Genomic DNA, 23,204 nt, shown 5'->3' with positions numbered 1-23,204 from the left:
AGGGGCGGATCCAGGCGGCGGCAGGGGAGGGGGCCAAAGAGGGGGCCCAATTCGTTAGAAAATATTTAGCGACGAAACAGCCAGCCGGTGAATAAGGGGGGGGGGGGGGGGGTAGCACTTTTTTTTTGGCCCTCGAAAATTTGAAAAATCGCAACCCCCCCCCCCCCCCTTGAGCGCCAGGGGAGCGGGCCCATCTCCAAAAAAAAGGTAAAATTAACGTTTTTTAACTGTTTTTCCCCCAGGGGAAGCCCCCCCCCCCTGGATCCGCCACTGTTAAAGGGGATGAGCTCCATATTAAAAAGCTCAGGGGTTTTAGGCATTTGATTACGGTAAGATGCATGAGCATCTACGGGTCCGCCTTAGGGCCCTTGTTGGGCGTCCAGGGGACAGAGTCACCGGAAGCTCAGGGGTTTTAGGTAATTAATTACGGTCAGATGATCGAACATCCAGGGCCGCCTTAGGGCCTTTGGTGGGGTCCAGGGGTGGAGCCCCCGTATTGTGAACCTGGCAGGTCACTATTCTTTCTCTCTTTCTTCACATACTTTTGGGCTCAAGCCCCCTGATCACCGCCGTTCTGCAGGCATTGTCATTAATGCTTCTAGATAAGCATATTTTTTGCCTGACTGTAAATTTGGGAATTTGTAATTTTCCAACAAACGCATACAAATTTTTTAAAAGTATATGCGTTATCCCCCCTCCCCCCCCCCCCCCCCCCCCCCCCCCCAACCACCACCCCCACCACCACTTCCGGCGCCCCTGTGTTGGAGGCTTGGCGAATCAAATCAATCAATCAATCAATCAATGACAATGACCAAGTACATGTGCATGGGTGCATGAAATGTCTCGAATGAAAAATCGCGTAGCTATGATATCCGCGCATGCGCATTCCATTTGATTGATCTTGAATCCATATCATGCCATCACCGGTCACCGCTCCCATTCCCAGATTCCCAGCTAGCAGGCAGTGCGATTCTTCAAAAGAAAGTCATCTATAGGCATGCAGAATGTTGATTCTGTCTGACACCAGCATTTCTACGACGTGCCTTTCTTTTACTGGATTTGTCTGCCTTAACAAGGCACTCAATTATTTACCATCACCTGAAAAATACGCCGACAAGAGTCGTCATAAATGGCGAAATGCGATATGCTCCCTCATCCACGCCCTGATCGTGGGAATCTTTGGCACGTACTGGTAAGTTTATACGCCGAAACTTCGGGAGGGTGAAGCCTGATGCGGACTGGCGCTGGCAGCACCAGTTGGGGAGATGATGCATGATCATGATCATGATAATGAACGTACCTAAAGCTACGACAAGTTCGAATAGTTTACAAATAACACACAGCAATGAGGGCATCAGTAAGAATTAACCACACAAGGTACCTTTGGGACAGTCTAATTAACACGCCCGAGGCGATAGCCGACAAAGCCAAGGGCAAGGCAAGGCAAAGCAAGGGTGTTTGGACTGTTTTGAAGCTAATGTGGATAATTTTACTAATGCCTGAACAAAATTATGTGTATTATTTGTTTTACAAAATGATGTTTTATAACATGATTTTACTAATGACCGGTCATTACTCAGTAGTAAAATTGTGTGTTACTGTTACTACTGGCAAATAAATGCCGGTTTACGTGTACGCTCTCAACCAATCATTTGATAAGGATTAGGAATAGGATCCCCTTCATTATCTTATAAACAGAAATAACCATCTAGTATGTGGACTTTTCTACATAAAACAAACATTTGTCGACCTTCCCCATACACATACCGCGAATTTTACCGCACTTACAAGGAGGACTAACTTGCCTTGAACTTAAAGCTATTAATTACAATATAGTAATAGGTCTAATTAAGTTGATATTGATAAAAGCAGAACGATTAGAAAAAATGAAAGTTTAAATAATAGCTGATTATATATAAGAAAGTTATGAATTTGTATACATGTAGGTGCGATCAATCAAAGACAGTTGGCAACCCTGTGACGTAACTTGGCAAATTTTGTCAGTGGGTTGTGACGTAGTACTAACATTACTTACGGATTACCATCCCATTTGTACAAAAATATCATTAATTTGTGATTTTTACCCTCTAAATACTAATAATAAAGTACTCAAAATATGTTATGGAGAGTATATTATTACAGGTCCTCTAAAAAGGAGAAATACTTTTTTGAAAAATTGAAATTTTAGTCATTTTGTGTGTTGGGAGCATCACACTTAACAGAGACATTTCTGATTTAGCCAATTTGAAGAGACTATACCTATAGTATAGTGATTGCAACTTTCACAAATTTATAACTTATATGTACTCATTTTTGTCTGATTTACTCTCACCAGTATGCTTTTCTGATTTTTCTGCTTTCCTCTAGAGAAGTTTGCTATCAAGTATCAATGTTGGATTTCCCTTTAAATGGTCATCTTTGATATAATGTGTCATATTAGGAAGAGCAATTATCTATTTAAAAAATGTTATGTTGTCTCTCCCATATACATGTACATTATATATATTTTGCTTTAAATGTAAAACATAGACAGGAAAAAAAAATACTTGACCCATGACCTTCTTTAAATCCTAAGCCCTTTTATATATTAGGACTTTTTGTTGATAGATGTACAACAATGTAAAATTCCCTTTAGTCCTTTAATACAAGATTTGATTAACTAGCGACAAAATATTTCTGTAAAATTCTTGATTATGTACAGTACTTAATCAAATTTATTTGATTAAATATGAATATTATTGATATTATAAATGAATATTACAGATCAGCATCGTTATTCATCTTTTCTCTTCCAGTTTCTTCTCCAATCATGAGCTGCAAGAAGACCTTGTAAATGGCTATACACTGAGCTCCGAAATCATCATTGCTTTTACTGGAGGTAAATGTTCTCTCCCTCTTCCTCCTCCCCCTTATTCCCCCCCCCCCCCCTCTTTCCTCTTCCCCTACCCTTCCTCACCCTCTCACTCTTCCTCTTCCCCTCCCCCTTCCTCTCCAGGCTTCATCTCCCTCTCACGTTTCCTTTTTCCTTTCCTCTCCCTCTCCCTCCTTCCTCTTCCTCTCTCTCCTTCCTCTTCCTCTCTCCTTCCTCTTCCTCTCTCCTTCCTCTCCCTCTTCATCTCTCTCTCACTTTTCATCTCTCTCTCACTTTTCATCTCTCTCTCTTCCTCTTCCCCTCCCCCTTCCCCTCCCCCTTCCCCTCCCCCTTCCTCTCCTTCTTCCTCTTCCTCTTCCCCTCCCCTTCCCCTTTTTCTTTTTCTTCATCTCCCTCTCACGTTTCCTCTTCCCTTTCCTCTCCCTCTCCCTCTTCCCTTTCCTCTCCCTCTCCCTCTTCACCCCTCTCCCTCCTTCCTCTCCCCCCTCATCCCCTCTTCCCCTCTTCCCTTTCCTCTCCCTCTTTCCTCTCCCTCTTTCCTCTCCCTCTTCCTCTCCCTCTTTACCCCCTCTTCCTCCCCTCGTTATTCCCTCTTTATCCCCTTTTCTTCTCCCTCTTTTCTCAACCTCCCTCCCCTTCCTCTCCCTCTCCCTCCTTCCTCTTCCCCTCTTTCTCTCCTCTCCATCTGTGTGTGTGATCCAAGTCATACTTGGTGGTTTGCAGGCACAAACCCTCGGTCCATTATAGTGTAGGCTACATTTATTTGAGTATGAGAGCGTCTTAATTTTGAGACTATGAAGGACCGTATACCGGTAGTCCACCGCAATCTATCAGCCCTAAACTACAGCTTCTCCTTATTTGATGCAGCCAAGGACTGATAGAGTTAGGCTCGGCTCAAGGCTTAGTGGAATTGTGTTTAACTTTATCTGTTGACTACTCAGTCAGAGCTTGTTAACAGAAAAGTTGAACCCCTTTCAAATGAAGAAGTGTATTCTTGATATTGTGACATGAAATAATTGAAAGGTATTGGTGGCAGTGGATAAACATTACATGATTGATATATATGTTTTTATTGTTCTTAGTGTTGTGTATTCATTGTGATTATTTTTTATTTAATTAAATCGGCGCTACTGCAGTTCCGTATCCATTTTTTTAGCAGAGTAATATCGATTCTTAGCAAAGGAATTTTAGCCCAATTTTTAACTAATTTTATTCATAATCATATATTGTATTTTCCACCTGAATTTGGATCACATCCGACATCGGGAAGCCTCTGTTTAGGGCTTCGATGTTGACGTCGTCGCTCAGTACCGTGTTTGCGCTATAGCTCTGCACCTCAAACTGAAGCTATCAGTCTAAAATTATGCAAACTTCGCATATGTTTTATGGTATTACGCACATGCACGATACCATAAGCTATACGAGAAGCTTGCATAATTTTTAGACTGGATATTTAAAATGGATATGAAACTGCTAAAAAAAATGGATACGGAACTGCAGTAGCGCCATTAAATCAACTAAAATCAACTTTTTTTTTTAACAATCATCTTTTTACAGGGTACTTTGCATATGACCTTCTGGATTTGATGGCTCATAATGCTTTCTCTAACTCATGGCCGCTATACACACATCATCTTGTGGTGAGTAAAAAATATGAACAACTCTCACATATTTTTCAATTAGCAATTAAATCCCACCATTCTTCGTCATTTTGTATACAGAATTAGAGGGAAAACCTTGTGTAATTTCTTTGCCAAAATGCCTATGTTAGTTATTAAGTCTCAATTTCAATTTCATAATTTCAATTTATTGTCAAATGGAAATTCGCTTAGCTCACATTTCAAATGCAACTTTAAATATCATAATATAGATACATGGCAATGGCATAAACAGATATGATAATCTGATAAAACAGTATTCAGTATTTTCAGTTTGGCTTGCATAGAGGGGAAAAAGTCTGTATGTGACATGCCGGAATAATACAAAAGAACTTGATATTACGTAGCGGACTGATTACATGTATGGATAGAGAGAGAAAAATGATGGATTGTAGGAAATGATGAGTGAAGCAGTTCAATCTAGTGATATGTTTACTAGAGCGGAAAATATGGAAACGGTGATTTTCATTATAATGTGTTTTACTACTAGAATGATTTGTGATTTGCTTGCTTCTTTCAGATTCTCAAAAAATATGAAAACAAAAGCTGATAAATAAACTGTGAACAATGGATTGAATCGTGTGTAGAATACATTACACTCTGCACAATACACAGCTTTCTTACTGGTGCGAGTTTACAAGGTTTTGGCAATGCCACAGTGAACGAATGTACATATTTTTTTACGTGAATAAGTGCCAGAGGGAACGGAGGTAGCATCTAAAGGCTCGTTCAGATATGGCGTAGTAAACTGCCGCTAAAAAGCTGCTGCGCTTATTTTTATGTGTAAATGAATGGCAATTGCGCGCAACAATTGACTCATGCATATATTCACTGAGCTCTGTGTTATAAGATACAGAAATGTGAAGTGTATTACACCGATGATGTTTCTGTAGCCCTACGAGCACTCACTATTGATCTATGTGTTATAAGTTACATACAAAATGTAAACTGCAGTAGTACACTTAATGAAGTAAAATGCTTTAAAAGAAACGTGAATTGTCATGGTTTCCTCTGGCATATATGAACAAGTCTCAGGATAACTTAAAACATGCAGACTCCTGTTACTCAATAAAGCTAGCTATTGGTGATTGAAATTTGAATGTCGATTGTCCACAATGTACTTTACATGTGAGTAATGTCATCAAACTTTTGCTTAGATGAACACTTTGCATCAGTTGTAGAAATGCCAAGGTCCATTTGGTAGTGTGAAAAATGCCTGTCAGTTGCCAAGATTTTTAAAACATGTTTTAGAACAAATCTTCATGTGTTTTTCTTTCTTTTATTTTTGTAAAGTAAATAATAATAATATACCTTTTATTTTACCTCCATTTGCAGACATATATTTAAAAAAATGGCATTGTATTATTTTCATATATTTTGGTGTACATTGAAATGAATTGTTTTCTTGCTACATTTATGAAGCATAAATTTACAGGTAATACACCAATGTCTTTCATTTGATGTTCAATTTTTCATAATGCCTGCCGAATATTACCCCCTGGAGTGTATTCATATCAATATGTACATTCATAGTGTACATATTGCACACATTGTACATGCATCATTGATTCTGGTGTTGTTTTTTCAACTAAGCGTTTTGATTAAATCACTAAGGCCCGTATTCTGAAGTCAGGTTTAGTTTAACTAAACCTGACTTCAGAATACAGGCCTAAGGATTTAACCAAAAAAAGCTTGAGATATCCACAGGAGGCTCTTGCGGCTATTGAGAATGCGTGGCCCTAGCGTCATGATTTCTTGCTTTTTCCCGAACAGTAATTCATTATAAACACTTAATGCCACTGCTTCTTGAGAGAGCCATGATATGGAAGGTGTGTCTTGTGAAACTGTCTGATAGAAAGATAGAAAGAAAAAAACACAAGTGAGCTCAGGGAAAGGTTGGGTCTAGAAGAAACTAGTGGAAATGGTAACGAGAAAAGAATTTAGATAGATAAGCGTGTGCTGATGAACCTGTGAAACAAGCGTGGCGTCTGGAAGTGGATGGCATTTATAAGATAGAAAAAAGACCGAATATTTCATTGGAATATATGGTGAAGAAAGGTTGGTTTACATGTAAGTGAGGAGAATGCTTGAGATAAGAAGAACTGGAGGGAGGGAATGCCATCATGGCGCAAAAGTCAGTAATCCCCCCCCCCCCCCATAAGAGGGTAAATGCCTACCGGTACTTAAATAAATGATGATGATGATGATGATGATGGAGTGATGCTCATAGTGTAATGCAGTAACCAGATTCTTAGATGAGGTCGGTAACGTTTGGAGCAAAATGGCTTGGACGTACCCTTATAATGACTTATGGATCCTGCTGAGTATCATCGTAGAAGTAATGATTCACTCCAAATTATGTTTGTGATTTTGATATTCATTTTGACAATTTTGTACCGTGTGATTAGAGAAGTTCTCACGAGAGCATACACATTAGAAAATAGGAACATAGAAAAGGAGTCCATGCAAATGATGGCATGGGACTGTACATGCACTTAAATGCAGATTAAAGCTGAATGTAGTTAACTCCTTCAGTCTTTCTTGAGTGTAAAAGAAATTGTCTACATGTACATCAACATTCAAGGATATGCTTATTGTTGATCAGTGTTTTTTTACACCAAGAGGCATAGCAATAGCACAAAAGGCACTCCTTTTTTGCAAATACGCCTACACAAAAATTATAAAAGGTATTGTTGCCCAAACCCTAAATCGAAAGATAGTGAAGGCCCATTTACACAACCCCAAAACATTCTGAAAAACCATTGTATTTTTGGACTGCCATTTGCCCTGCTGGAAAAACCCATACAAAATGTTTGTGTTTGTTCATTTTGGTGAAGCACATAAGCGAGAAGGATCGCGTGACCAAATACCAGAATCATTCACTAATATTTTGATAGCAAGCATTTACACCGTAAAAATCTGTGAAGTTCTGCTGGCATGTTAAAAAAAAACACTCCAGCGGTTGGTTTTTTAGTCTGGTTTTTCTGGAAAAACACAAAACACCCAGAATGTGAGAAAGATTGATGGGTTTTTCAGCTTACAGTGTAAATGCAGCTGGAAAGGTACTTAGTCAAGCATTATGGTGCGTGTTTGACAGTGTTTGACAATAATTAAAATACCAAAGTCTATTTGAGCTACATGTATGTAATTCAAGTTTTGAACCTAATATAATATAGTAATGTACATGTACACTTTACATGTAGTGTAAAAAGGCATACTATACATGTTTCTTGTACATGGGAAAATTTAAGATATTCGTGAAATCAAGTACTTGTCTATGTAGAGAATATAATGGCTAACTGTATGTAGCCATCACTTTGTTGACTTTCCATCGGTTGTACGCTTATAATTCATAGTGATATGGTTAGAGTTTATAGGTATAGGTTTTGGTTTCAGCCAATAAGGTTAGGGTTAGGGCTGCCATAGATTATCTACACCCATACTGCTTAAATGTGCATAATACGACAGGAGTAGGATGTTAGCATAGGGCTAATGGGATGAAATTGTCTGTTCAGATATATTTCCCATTTTACAATGTTTAGGTTTGAGTATTCCTTTTTCTTCTTGCCTTTTGCAGGTCCTCTTTCTATGCTTCACGATCCTTTCTCTCCGTCAGCTGTACGCCACCATCAACATCGCCATGATCCTGGAGCTCAACTCCATCTTCCTGCACAGCCGACAGCTCCTGCTCATGTATGGCTTCAGCAAGCAGGACCTGGTCTATCGGCTCAACGCCTACTTGAACATCCTGAGCTACGTGGTCTGCCGGATGGGCTCCATGGGGTTTCTCTGCGTCTGGGTGGTCGTGACGGAGCAGGACGTCCCGCCGATCATACGCAAGACGGGACCGTACACCCTCGCATCCATCTTTTGTATCAACCTGGTCTTATTCTACAGGCTCATCATCAGTGACTTTGGCAAGAAAAACAGCTCTAGTTCTAAACGAGAGGTTGACATCATGGACTCCTAACATCCCTTCACTTCACCTTCATCAACATGGCTTCCATTTCATATTTATTTTTTACTTCATTTTAGTGTGAGAAATTTATGGATGTAGATTCTATTCTTTTCAAGAGCTTCCAACATCATGTAACCTACGCATTACTGCAATTTTTTTCTTCATCTCTGAGTCTCTATTCATTAGAGACTTTCATATATATATATTTTCCTTTTTTTTATAAATACAAATATATGAAAGTGTTAGCGTTTGTGTAGTGCATTATTCATCTGTTTGTTTGTTTTGGTTTTGCTGTGTTTTTTTTATGTTTATAAAAAAAAGTGCTTCATATTATTTCTGTAATTTTCATGGTCATGTCAACAACAATTTTTGTTTTTCTTAGTGAAAATCACTTTAAAAGTTACCTTTTTCCTCTTTGATGAAATACATACTTCCATCTTGCAAATACTTTACGATCTTTCAGATTATCAACATACCGGTAGGCAATGGTGCTTGTTTTTTTAATCTTGTTATGATCCTTTCATCAATAACTACATGTGCTATTATACATTTTTATACAAAACAAAATAGAAAAATACCATAACCCAGAGATGAAATATTGAGGGGACCTACATGTATGTAAGAAAGGAAAGTACTCTTTAAAAAAAATTATTAAAAAAAAAAAATACCTCCCATGTTTTGATACTCTATGAAGTGCCTGACTGTTGCATCAGGTTTGTCCATTGTATTTGGAGATTGTATGAGTGAGATAGTCAAACTATTTCACGAGTTTAATGAAACATCTCATCAATACAAAAATATTAAATATTTGTTTCATATATTATATGTGTTATACAAATTATATCATGATCATGTTTGAAAACGACTCTTAATACAAATTGTGGTGAAATAAATGTTGGGGGTTTTAATGCTCTAGTTCACATTTTATCAATTGATACTCTCAAAGATTATATTATATACATATATAATATGTACTGTACATGTAGATGGCTGAAATGCTGAATGCATACAGTTTCCCTGTATGCAGTAAAAAAAAAAAAATTAAAAAATCTATTTTGGATTTTAACATTAAATATTCGCAGATGATTTTCAACACAAATGAATGAAATAAATATGATCAATAAACATGAAACATCTTTTGATAAAACGTGCATTATCCATTTTGGTTGGACAAAAATTGAACATGCAGTGAAGCATGCAGGAATGGTATATAATGTAGGTTAGTGCATGCAGGCACTCCGCTAGTCGAATCCCTAGATGACTCCTTCTACGTGTTGGTATTATGTAACCCAGAGTCATGGATTATCAACAACACTTGACAGCGGGGTATGGAGCTGCGATTCACAATTATAGTGCCGTAATTATGTTTTCTGAATTAATTACTGCTACAAAGTACAAACCCATTATATGGCTGAGGCTTGTCAAACTGAAAAACTGTGCTTCATTTTTTTTGGGGGGGTGATATTTTGTGGGATTAGATTCTTTAAAGAAATATTATACAATTTTGTTTTTGCTAAATAAATTTGAGCCACTTCAACAGAGAACGGGCAAACTTCATTATGAAGGACCCCAAGACCATGGGCTGTTGGCCCAGTGGCTTCCAGTGCCATGGGCTGTAGCCTCAACACAGGACTGCCATTGAAAACAATGTTATCAGTACAGAGTCCATACTTGATAAAGTATACTTACTTATGCATTGCTCGTTAGAATAAGAATGAAAAAATTACAGAGCGGAGTCTTCTTCCTAATTGTTGGTATGGATCTCCAGTAATGTCCAATCATGATGTATACCAGTAATTAAATTTCATGAAGAAAGATTGCAAGACTTGCTTTTGGGGGGAGAAATAATCATGAGATTTGTAATCAATTTTGGAATGACAACTAATATATTTGATGATGTGTCTACTAGTGTTTATCACCTTTCCTTATATTTATAAATTGAGTATTCAGTTATTCCTGCAATCTTGCATATTCAATTTGATAGTCTTCCTAGGTTCACACAAACAATTTTTGTGATGTTTAGTGTGGGGTTTCCTATCATGCAATTACATCAAGGAAAATAAACATGGAAGTTTATTTAGAAAGGTTACATTTATGTTTTATAAATAGGAACAATTGTGTGTTGTGGGGATATGGATTTTGGAACCGTCAAAATTATAAATTCACTAATGAATATTTCAATACCAGTAATGAAAATCACAAACACTGGAAAGCTTTGAATCAGGCTCTCATCACATGTTGTGAATGTATTTCTAGTTTATGCAAGAGGATTTCTTGAGCAATGTTTTTTTCATGAGATATTTGCTTATATATTCTTTCGCATACGGATAAAATGATGCAGAAAGCTCTTAAGTTATGTTCACCTTACTGAGAAATCAACTTTTTCTCCAATATGAAACTGTTTCTGTTAGCGATCCGAATGTCTTTCTAACAAGCAGGGTACATGTTTGTGTACTTTTATGCTTTCTGATTTGCTCAAATGATGATGGTTTTCTATGGTGCTTCAAGTACATGTATATACTCTTACAACAAATCAGGGCAATTTTGTAAACAAATTTCTTTCAGCACATCGACGCTCTTTCTTTTACTTTTTTTTTCTTCTCATAGTTTCCTTGTCTTTTGTAATTTCTACCTGTATTTAATGAATCATGCTGAGGGAAAAATTGTTTGAATGAAACAAAATATTGAAGATCATTATTTATGGCTATGAAGCTGAGAAAAAAACCTAAATTATGAAGAATGATCATGTAACATTACATAAACAAATGTATGTTTACATTTTTCTAATGTAAGGCCTATTTTTAAAAAAATGCCATACTTTGAGACATAATGAGCTCAAATTCTCAATACATTTATTTTTCACTTTGAGGAAAACATGTAAAACCGAGACTGAAATATATTATATTACACACTTGCATGTATATGGTTGCAATTGACTTGTGGGGCAGAATTATGCATTTTTTAACACAATCTGTTGTAGATTTATTCTCATATTCATTTCTTGTAAAAGGCTGTGGTTGATATGTACTTTACATTTAAAAAGAAATTGTATATTTGCTGGGCTCTGTAAATTCTCGGCCTCTTGATGAATTTGGATAATTTTTATGATTGCTATGAAACCTTGAGAAAAAAAAATAGAGTTATGAAAATAGCTGAAGGGGAAAATGTGCATTTATATTGTTAACAATCATTGCCTGATTCCTATTGATAAATTTACTTGTTCATATGTTTGGGCCAGCGAATTTCACCCTGCCCTTTGTATTCTAACAATGAATACCTATTTGATATAAGGTACATGTTAAGTTCGGGTTAAGTTCGGTTAAGTTCGGTTTTGTAATTTAACAAGGATTTATTCTCTCTTCCCCCTCGTCTGTTCGTGTGTGTGCATGGAGGACCACGTGGAGTTTTTTTTATTGATAGCAATGTGTGTGGTTTTATTTTATAGCAATAGAAAGGTTATTTGACAACAACCCTTACCCTAAACCTAAAACCAACTTCTAACCCTAAACCTTGGACAAAATACAGCCCAAAGAAATTGTTGCCAGATCATATGTTAGATCACACAATCAGGTACTTGAACATGGCTGAATAGTACTGAGAAATAATTTATTTGGGATATTATTATTTTTCTTTTTGGTATACCCTGTTATAGGTTACAGGCATTTCTGTCATCCAATATATTAACCGTCTATTTATCTGGAGCGTCTAGAGACTCTGGACCCCTGCAATGATACAAATTTAAGTAGTAGCTTGGGCAGGATTTCATGAAACCAGCACAAGTACAAGTTCATAGACATCCCATCGAAACGTGTACATTGAAATTAACACACGTTTCAATAGGATGTCGGGCAGACTTGTACTGGTGACGGTTTTGTGAAACGATGCCCTGGTGTACAATAAGCCCTGAATAAATAGTGTAGACCTATGGATATATAGTACATTAGCTTTAATGTAAAAAGTTGGTAATCAGTAATAACAGAAGTAGTCATGATGATGATAATGATAATAGTGCTGAATATAAAGATGATGATGATACATGTGTTATAAGAATTTATATACATCTTAAGTTCACTATTTATTTTCATTCTGTATTTTGAAAAATTATTCCTAGGAAATGTATTTTTATCCTTTTTTTTTATTTAACATTGTTTCATGATTCAACTCGATATGTGTGTAAAGTTCTCTTGAGAGATTACAAACTGTAATAGAAGAGTGATTTGCATTTCTATTTAGAAGCGAAATGGTAGAAGAGGTTTAATATCACAAATCAATGTATATATATATGTTAGATGTTAAAGTGTTATATTCAGAATGTATATGATACATCTTTATATTGTTGAAAAGTGCTTCTTATATGCAGCTTATAAAAAAAGCAGCTTAGGTAGCCTGGCGGAATGTAGTGGCACAAAAAAGATGTGTCTGAAACGCAACTGCATAATTGCTCAAAATCATAATTTTATCACACAGAGGTAAAACCACTTTATTAGGATATTGAGCTGTTAAAATTATATACCATCTTTTTGAGGCTTAATGTTAGCTAAACTTTCATTCAGATATGTCAAAAAATTACTTTTAATTAACAAAAGTCATTAAGTATTCACTAAATAAGCACTCTGGCTATCCATTGTCACCTATCTTTGCTCCAGTGATCACATGGCAGCAGACAGCAAAAAACTGTGTGAATAATCACTTCGCTTAAAAAATTCCACAGGAGTGGATGAAAGCTTGCCTACTAAATTTTAAAGTTGGTAGAAGCTATAATTATAATCAAACCAAATAATGACAGTTTTAAGAATTTTGCATGTTGGACGCGTCTTTTTGATACCGAACTTAGCAACATATTTACATTTCTTAGATTTATTTTGACCAGTCTATTTTAAGAGATAGCTTTAGTACTTGAGCCTTCACTGTATTTATTTGTACTATGTAGAATACAAAGTGTTTGTTTTATAGTGTAGAAAAGACAATATGAAAATACACCTAAGTCGGGTTTTCAAGTTATTTTTTTTTCTTGATGATATTCACCCAGGCTTCCTTTCTTGTGTATTGTTACATGTAGGTCAGTATTAGGAGTTTTTGTATTTATTTATTACTCAATTTTTGTGTAGACGTGCAATGCCATGTATTAGATCTTGTTTACAAATGGTACCTTAAACTTCCTAGAATGTAACTACCCTTACAAAAGAAAATGACGTAAGCTCAGTGCACCTCATATTTCTGTATGTTAAAGCACATAGATTAACCCTCTGCCTACTGGCATCCGGTGGCGGAGGTCCATGTACTAAGCCTAAGGGAATTAGAGAATTCAGTAGTCAACAGGAAAAGTGAGTATTTTTAGGTCTGTTTACACAGCTACTCTTTTTTTTTCATCCCCAGTTGCTGTTCATGTACATGTAAAAATATGTTATTTAAGTTGGGTTGCGAACATGAATGAACAGGTCCAGGAATTCAACAATGTAAGGTTGTTCATATTTAATGTTGTACACTTTGCAGACTAACATTATTTTTGTTTGCTAGGTTTTTATCATTCTGAAATAATCGATCTGATTTCACATTGAGTATGACAACTTCTTTTTGATGAACATTGGTCCTGATATTATAACCTTGAGGTAATTCGAAACATTTGAAATATCATTATCTTACCATTTAAAATGAAATGCTTGCTATAACTGAACATGTACTGTAATTTCTACAACATTCAATTGATTCAAAATACAGGCCAACCTGTCTATAAAGGCCATACCGTAGAGGACACAGTAAAAGTAAACACAGTAGAACACTTGTTATGATAGGGAAATGTTGTAGTCCCAGTCCTTTGTTGTCTACTGTCCTTTTGAACAAGGTTTTTCGATCCAACAAGATTATCTCCTCGATCCCAAGGAAACGATATTACAAGGTTCTACTGTTTTATGATGTTGTATAAAGATGTAATCTTTGTTCTTTTGGGTAATGAAGCTATGGAAAATACTTTAAAAAATACATGTAGCATTATATTTTTCAACTCTATATCCATGCAGAAAACCATAAGAGCAAACGTAAAATGTTCTATTGAGAGTTTTAGTTGTGTTGGGTTATTTCATGTGAGATAGGATGGATTTGAAATTGAATTTGATTTTTTTTTTTTGAAACACATGCACTGATTTAGTTTTCTTTGAGTCTTGTGATTTTCTGATTCACATAATCATCACTGGATGAAGTCGAGGGTTAACAATTTTTTTATATTGTTATATTTATAATGACAAAGGTTGTCTTTTGTAAATATTGAAAATGGAGAATGATGTATTTGATTTATAAAAAAAAAAAAAACATGTGAAGATATGAATTGTATATGTGATGGTCATTCTTCTTACATTGTAATGCAATCATGTGCAAGTAATTTTGAAGTTTACAAAGAATGGACGATGTACGTGGCACTGGTGAGCAGTCACAGACGCTAGCCTGTACTCATAAAAGCATACTGACTTTAGTCCCGGTTTAAGTTATTAGATTAGTCCACTGACTTATGGAGAGCCAAGTGTCAACCTCCCCATCTCATAGATAATACATCATTTCTGAAACTATACAAAAGTCATGTTCACATAAATTCAGTTCTATTTATTCAAGTTGTTGCAGAATTAGTGACTTTTTGTTCAGAATAGAGAGCTTCACAATTGGCGATCCATAATCCATTGGACTAATCTACCAGTTTTTCTTTTAGTATGTGACACATGAGGCTTCAAGTCTAGACTAACCTTGTCAGTTTCGGGCTTGGCAAGTGCAGTGCTGGGCCTATGGAATGCAGTGTATAGTCTTGAGGTTCAGACCCTGTGTTCAGTATTATGACTCGCAAGGTTTTGTGCCTGCAAACCTGACCAGCAATCATGATAACAGTGGAAAGATAATTACAAATGAATTGATACAAGTACACAATCATGTGTTTTGTGATATGATTTTCATTCAATAAATTAGATATGTTTATCTCCAGAATTAGCACTTCTGTTATGGGTGTTTATTTCTATAAAATTGCAGTGAATTGTTATTTCATCACCAAAAGTAGTTATATAGAATAACTTCGGTAATAACTGTCGTAAACTTTTGTAATGTTACAATATGTTTGAAGTCGAATATTGATGAAAGAATACAAAATTTAGGTTTTCAGCATACACTGAACAGAAAGCCCTTATTATGTATTCATTTATCACCATTTGTCTTCAAACACATTTTATTATTATTATTTTTTTTTTTTTTTTTTTTTTTTGGGGGGGGGGAGGAGGATCTTTGCAGAAGTGTAACTTTAATGACATCCTCTTTTACATAATGTTATAATTTAAAGGGATAGTTGAGTTCTGTTGCAGAGGGCGCTACACAAAATATGTTTTGTGAGATAATGAAAAACTGAGTGTCAAATTCGAAAGAACGTAAAATTTAAATGACAGAATCATCTTTATTGATCAAAATCAGTTCAGAGACTGCTGAAAATATCCATAAATATAACGATTTCTAATACTTGTGTACCACCACAAATATTTGATAATTTGAAAAAGCTGTTGAAAAAACGAAATAGCCTCTTTTCCTTCGTATTTCATCCAATGCCGATGTTGGCTTTTTTGTTGTTGGCATTTTCGTGTTGGTTATACGCAGGCACGTAGCCACGTGCCCCCCCCCCTAATTCCAAGATCGGTTGAACTTTTTAGACCCCTTTTTTTTTACCTCAATCGATTACATGTATGTACCCCCCCCCCCCCCCCAAAAAAAAAAAAAAAAAAAAAACAACAACAAAAAAAAAAAAAACAAAAACAAAAACAAAAAAAAACAAAAAAAAAAACATCAAACTCGGGCTATAACCCTGGTTATACGCACAACCAGCCGGTCCATGTATCGTTATTTTTAATTAATTAATCAATTAACGGTCATCATATTTTTTTTTTAAGTGGAGCTGAATTGGTATGATCGTATTGACTAAATTTCACACATTTTGGGGTCTAAAATTACCTTCATAGCAATTTTAGTTCTTAAAAGGGCACTAGAAATGTCATAGATAAGAATAAGAGCAATAACCATGCACTTTGAAGGCATTTGCAGTCTGAAAACAGAATTCAACTATCCCCTTAAGTTAAATTTTGCAATCAAATTTTTGGCAAATTCGGGGCTCCCAACACTTTAGAGGGGCTTCAATGTCGTGGTGAAACTTATTTCAAATCACGGCTAAATTTAAAGAAGATAGTTTGAGTGATGAAGAGTTAAGAAGAAATGATAAAGGGCGAGGGACATGTTTCTAGTACAAGAGAAGAAAATATAGAAAGAGAGAGAGAGGGAGCTTTCAGAATGGCATGGTATGACGGAAATAATGAAGTGAGAGAGTGAGAGATACATGTAAATACAGTATAAGAGAAAGAAATGACCTATCATATCTGACGAGTTGTCTATTTGTATCCTGTCCCTATCAATCTCTCATTATCTCTCCCTCTCTTTTCATTGATGTTTACATATCACGAACACACACGCACACGCGCGCGCCCACACATAAACATGCACATGAGACCGCGCGCACACACACACCCCTTACATTAGTCGTGTGACATGCGTGCGGTGGCCTCCAGATGCACACACATCTGAAATGTATTGTTTTTTTTAAACCGGATAATTGATTGATTGATTCTATTTCTTGACACCTTACTATCTGTCTAGCACAAGAGAAACTAGGCATATATACTTCATAACCAAAGTAGAGATTTTTTTTTTATAAACTGATAGAAATGCGCCATGGTATTCCCTTTAAATTAATATAATTATTTGTGGTACAAAATATAAGGAGTGTCTAGATCAACTTTGATGTTTATTGAAGAAAAATGTTTCGCTCCTCCCCCTCTTTGTTTCTCTTCTATCATTCATACTTTATTTTACACCCGTACTCTCTTACAATTATTCTGTCCCATCTCATACTTCTTCTCTCCTTTCTCTCTCTCGACCTATCTCTCTTTTTTTAAGAAGAGTTCATTATGTTGATATCTTGTTCTACTTCAATCACTCTTTCTTTTCCTGTCTCTCACAAAATCTTTGTCATGTTTCATCTACATATAATTATTGTTTTCTACCCTTTCCGTGTTTTCTCTGTTAGTATCTACCCTTCCGTTCTTCCCCTCAACATGTAATTCACTCTATACCCCCCCCCCCCCACTCTCTCCCCCTCTCTGTATCTATATCAGTATTCAGAACAGCTTCACCATTTATCTTATCAATTATTTAAATGAAGAAATAAGAATAATTTCACCATTACGGCAGTCAAATAGTTACGAATCTTATTAGATTTCCAAAATTGTGATGTAATAACATCATTGTTGAATTCAAAACCTACAGCTTATAAGCATTTCATTCAGATTTAAAAGAAAGACTAAGATTTAAGCAATTATAAAAACAGATATAAATTCATAGATATGATATGGCACTTTTATTATTGCAAGTTTGCAGAACCATACCACAAATACGTGTATTAAGTATTTCAATAGCACCTTCATACGTTCATTTAAGAATGCATACACTATTATTATTACAATATGAAACTAATTCCATGAGGTTCTCTGACAACTATCATGCAAACACAAGTGTGTAACAAATTTGTTTACAAAAATGTTTGTCTTAAAAATATAAAATTACAAACATTGACAAAACCACGTCAAATGAAATAACGTATCCTGTAGTCATAAAAGGACTCTGTTTTTAAATGAATACAATAAGATGTAGTTCTTGTCTATTCTTAGATAATGATGTCAGAAATCATATATAAAGTCCAGAACGATAAACGTTCATAACATTTTGAAAATTATTAGTAATTATTCAACCTGGAGGTGCAACGAATCCCATATGCAGACACATTGCTGAACGCACGGAATAAACAGTAACAGGGCCAGTAAACGACTTCGAAGTGCGAACATAATTCGTCATGTCACAACATAATGAAATGTTTCTTCATGTTAATATTTCAAACCAAACGGAGCATTTTTGATAAATTCATGACTCGTTAGCTTATAGAACTGTTTTGTTTTCACGCAATAAGTTAACAATTTGTACACATAATGCAGCTTTAAATTGAACATTATCAACTTAAAATACTATAAATATTATGCACATATATACATGTATATACAAGGCCCTATTTCCAAATTTCGAATTACTCATTAGTACAACTCACTTCTGTACCTTACGGACTCGTAAAGAGATATTGGATCATAACTATTTTGTTTCGAGAGCCCTCGTTTTGGGGGGCTACCATTTCAGCAAGTCCCGATAACAATACATGATTCATTGACATGCCTCAGAAACTGTCGGAAAATGTAGCTTGTACAGTCGCAAATGTTTAGTGAAAGTAATATAGGGATAAATTAGCCCTACAAATGTTTATGGCCTGTGTAGCCTAAATCATTCTTCATTTCTGAGCTACCTACTGCTACTAAACTTATGAACTAAAATTCAACTTCAGGCCAGTTCTGTTAACTTTTTTCCCTTCATATTCCACATTGTGTACTGTTTGTAAATAAAGTAAAAACCTAATATTTACAAATGTGGTCAGACTAAACAAAAATAAATGACAAATATCAAATTAATAACTTGTAGATTCCTAGGTGTCACATACTTCTTTGCTACAAAAAAACTCCAAGATAATTTATAAGCATGTACAGACATTAAAAACTATGATACTGTCTGAAAAACAGGACAATGTGAGACCAAAACATACAAACGCGCGCGCACACACACCTTCACACATAAATATTTATATCAAAACATTAATTAATTAATAAGTAAACAGAAATGAGCACATTATGCTTGTTGGTTATAGCTCCTTAAAGGTAATACAATAATGCATGCTCTTGTATAAATGCACAAGTTACTATGAACATAACTCTCAACCAAGTATTGTCAAATGATAGATCAAATGACCAGTAAAGTTCTTAGTAAAAGGAACGTATGATAGAGTTTTTTGTTTTGTTTTGTTTTGTTTGTTGTTGAAATAATGTTGATAAATAATTATATATCATAATACAAGATGACAGGCGATTTGAAACAAAAATAAACAAAAATTGTTCATATGACAAGCCTGCCTTTGTGCAGAAAAAGAACTGTCCATCTTCGGTGTGTCACCTAGTGTGTGAGTTTCACGAATGCCCGGAGGTTATTTAGGAATACATATTATTTCATCTACACTTTGTACACTGAACTCTTCAGCTGGCTATTGCGATTTCAGTTCCGTGCTATATACAAATATATACGATAATGTATATACACCAATGCTCTTAGTCCATGCACGAGCTGCATGTCAATATAGCAATACATGTATAAAATGATTTATGTACAATTTGTACGCAAAGTTCCTAAACTACATGTACATTTACTTACTACATCAAATATACGTGATACAAAAAACAAGAGACTACGGGAGCAAGAAGTGGCTTAATTTATATTTGAATACACCTCTTTATCCAAATAAAGATAAGAGAGAACTACACTGTGGACATGTAAGAATAATGAATTACATGTCAATAACAACCATAAAAATACACCTTCCCAAATATGTTTAAGATAGCTCTGCGTATACGCATAATATTTATACTCAAACTGATTATAAGAGGTTAATTACACCATAATATTCCTGTAATCACACTTTTGGAAAGTCGAGTACACTGTAGAATTTTCTACGTTAAAGGTTTTATTTCAAAAATAATATGAAATTGAGAAAATAAGAAAATACACATCACTTTTTTTCAAATTTTCCTTTAGCAGATGTATTGTCATGTTTCATATTCTTTTCTTGTTATTTATCAGGATGCCTATATCTAATAAAAGTTCATGATTATCAGTGGTCTATTGTAATGATGTTGGATCCATTTTCTTTCATTGCATGTGAAATACCTTTTATATTTCCTTCCTAAAGGAATAAGTGTATAGAGTAAACTGTGTAACAATTAATGGAAATTAAAAATTGAATAAATGAGTTCTTAAACTCACCAACTACCAGATAAGAGATACTACTATGGTTCGAAACTTCCACAGTAAATTGAGAAGTACCAATCCTGCAGAATTCGTTCAGAAGAAAATGTGTAAACACTATATTCTGTTTAATTACAAGATCCTGGCATCACTTCCTAATATTTAAAACATCGTATAGGCAGATGGCTAATATTGACTTTTGAACACACTGTGTCAGGTCAATGATAATACAATATTGTTGTATCGAGTAAAATTAAAAACATATCAACAAGAGGAGGAGTCGTCGTGGATATGTCATTGGACTGTGGATCACAAGGTCCGCGGTTCAAGTCTCGCCGCGGCTCTAATGTCCTGTGGAAAGACATTGATCTAATCTCCCCCCCCCCCCCCCCGGTAGGATGCGAAAGCTAATATGCTTAGATTAGCAAGTGTGCGCTTGTAAAAAATTTCGCCTGACTGGAATGCTCCCCAGGGAGTGGAGAATGTGCATACATTGTGTGCGGGTAGGCCTGAATCCGATGACCGGGGTAATAATATATATCTGTAAAGCACTTTGAGAGGGCCTGCGGTCCTGAAAAGCGCAATAAAAGAACGAGCTATTATTATTATTATTATTATTGTTAACAAAAGAAAAGAGAGAAAGAAAAGTTGGCAAGGCAATTGATAGTCACTACCAGGCTCGTAATTAGGATTTCAGTGGTGTGGGCATTAAAAGAGGTGGACCCTTTCGAGGGCACGAAGCGCCCGAGCTGGGGAGGGTCTGGGAGGGGTTCCACCCCCCCCCCCCCCCCACCCAGTGTAGGAAAAATGTTGGCATTTTCTGTCTGAAATATATTTTTAGGTACAATTCCCTTTTTTTTTTTTTTTTTTTCCCTTCGTTATTGTTTTTTTTACAGACCTCTTATCGCTAGCAGGAGGACACACCCCGTACCCCCTTAATTACGGGCCTGGTCTCAACACATTTATGCATTTATATGTCTTGCAAGAAAACTATGGGGTTCAACATTTATACCCCCACCATGGTATATTGTACCAGGAAAGGAATAAAAATAATATTGTCTTCTACAATCTTCTTTCATCATTGCTTAACTAATTTTCCCTAACATATGGCGCACATATTTTTCAATCGCAAAACCAAAAGTATTTATTTCGAGGAAGACATGTCATTTGGCTAAGGTATGAAGTTATTATACGACTGTTGGGACGCTTATGGTATATGCACATCTTGCCGGACCATGCTTTACGGTGGCAGTCAGTTTGCCTTCATTGTTCACCTCAGCAATCACGATATCCAAATACTGGTCTGTCCAACACGAGTCCAGTCTGTAAGAAAATATTTCACAAGAAATGAGTTGACTTATGTTGTAACAGGAATCAAATCGGAAATATGACTCACGATTTTAATTATTAATGAATTCAAAATCAGGCATAATAATCTAAATATAAAGTTGAGTTCTGGTCATGCGATTGCATTGTGAAAGAAAGGTGTGGAATGGATCAGAAAAAGTTGATCATGTAGCATGTAAGTATTGGTGTGTACCGCAAGGTTCTGGAGTCATCAAAATCATAATAAATTTGGCCAAGTTTGGTAAAGTAACCAGAACTCAAATTTATCTTTAACGAGGATCAGTATAGATAATATAAAATTAATATGAGCTTACTCTATGATTGACAGATGTGGATGGGTCTTCATGGTTTGGATGATCTCAGTTGCCTCTTCGTTGCCCAGCTTAACGCGGCTAAGGGACAGCTTATTGAGCCGAGGACACGATGTTTTAACTGCTCTGCAGAATTCTGCGGGATCTAGCGTTTTCTGCCAATCGATGCGAAGTTCGGTGAGATCTCGGAACGGAGAACACGCCCTGGTGATAGAGTTTGACGAGTCATAATCCGAGCCATAGAAGTTGAGTGCAAGCATTTTAACTCGTGGACATGACGTATGAAGCCCCATCTTCCACAGTCCAGCCAAACCCCGGCAGTCTAGAGACAGCTCATACACGGATGTCTTTCTGAGAGTCTGAAGGAGTATATTAAAGTTGACATATTTTTGTAATGAAACAGTTTATACCTAGAATGGCTATGACGACTTTTAATCCTAAGCGTTCCTATTTTCACGAAGTGACGGTAGTGCATGAGGAAAATCGCATACACTTTGCGTGACGATTTTCCTCACTACCGTCACTTCGTGAAAATAGGGACGAGATGATGAAAAAGAAGAACAAGAAGAATAATGAAAATAATGATAATTATAATAATAATAACAACAACATTGGATATTTTAAAAGCGCGCATATCCATTACGCAAGATGTGCAATGCCTTCCAATATTATCCCGGCTCTGTAGGCTTCTGATTTCGTTGTTCACAGCATTCAATGAGTTCCTTCCTACCAAATTAACACCTGGTTGGAGAGTGGCAAATGTAGATTAATGTCTAGCCAAAAATAAATTGCCAAGGCTTGAACACCACTACGCCATTTATATCTTAGTCATACCCAGACGCGCCGGAAGCAGTTTGTTATTGGGGGGGGGGGACTTTCCCGGGGGCTCACCTTTCAGGGGCAGTTGCGTAATCAGCAAAAACATTTGGGGGCAGAAGAAAAATCTGCATCACTTCTACTCTTACATGTTACATGCATGCCCCTCGGAGCGTTTTTCAATGTGTAGTATTAACGATCAGGTAGAGAGTAGCGAATGGAGCGTAAATTGGCTTGGGGTCCAGGGACGGAGCCCTCGGAAGCTCAGAGGTTTTAGGCAT

The 23,204-nt window shown here is 36.1% G+C and overlaps 2 protein-coding genes across 2 annotated transcripts; one reads left to right on the top strand and one right to left on the bottom strand.

The window, feature by feature from the left end:
- The first annotated feature begins 917 nt into the window (after nt 1-917).
- On the top strand, nt 918-9,301 carry LOC115926635 (TLC domain-containing protein 2-like). The gene is made up of 4 exons (XM_030991570.1): nt 918-1,192; nt 2,796-2,878; nt 4,430-4,512; nt 8,108-9,301. Exons 1-4 carry the CDS (start codon nt 1,005-1,007, stop codon nt 8,498-8,500), a joined length of 747 nt encoding a protein of 248 aa, XP_030847430.1. The 5' UTR covers nt 918-1,004; the 3' UTR covers nt 8,501-9,301.
- A 12,141-nt stretch (nt 9,302-21,442) lies between these two features.
- LOC105442200 lies at nt 21,443-22,460 on the bottom strand. Its single transcript, XM_011674103.2, has 2 exons — nt 22,111-22,460; nt 21,443-21,772 (listed from the first exon to the last, which is right to left on the bottom strand). Exons 1-2 carry the CDS (start codon nt 22,398-22,400, stop codon nt 21,637-21,639), a joined length of 426 nt encoding a protein of 141 aa, XP_011672405.2. The 5' UTR covers nt 22,401-22,460; the 3' UTR covers nt 21,443-21,636.
- Between the last annotated feature and the right edge of the window lie 744 nt (nt 22,461-23,204).

The sequence above is a fragment of the Strongylocentrotus purpuratus genome, unplaced genomic scaffold (assembly GCF_000002235.5).
Source record: "Strongylocentrotus purpuratus isolate Spur 01 unplaced genomic scaffold, Spur_5.0 spur5_scaffold_2, whole genome shotgun sequence".
Classification (NCBI taxonomy): domain Eukaryota; kingdom Metazoa; phylum Echinodermata; class Echinoidea; order Camarodonta; family Strongylocentrotidae; genus Strongylocentrotus; species Strongylocentrotus purpuratus.
This window is presented reverse-complemented; position numbering and strand designations above follow the sequence as displayed.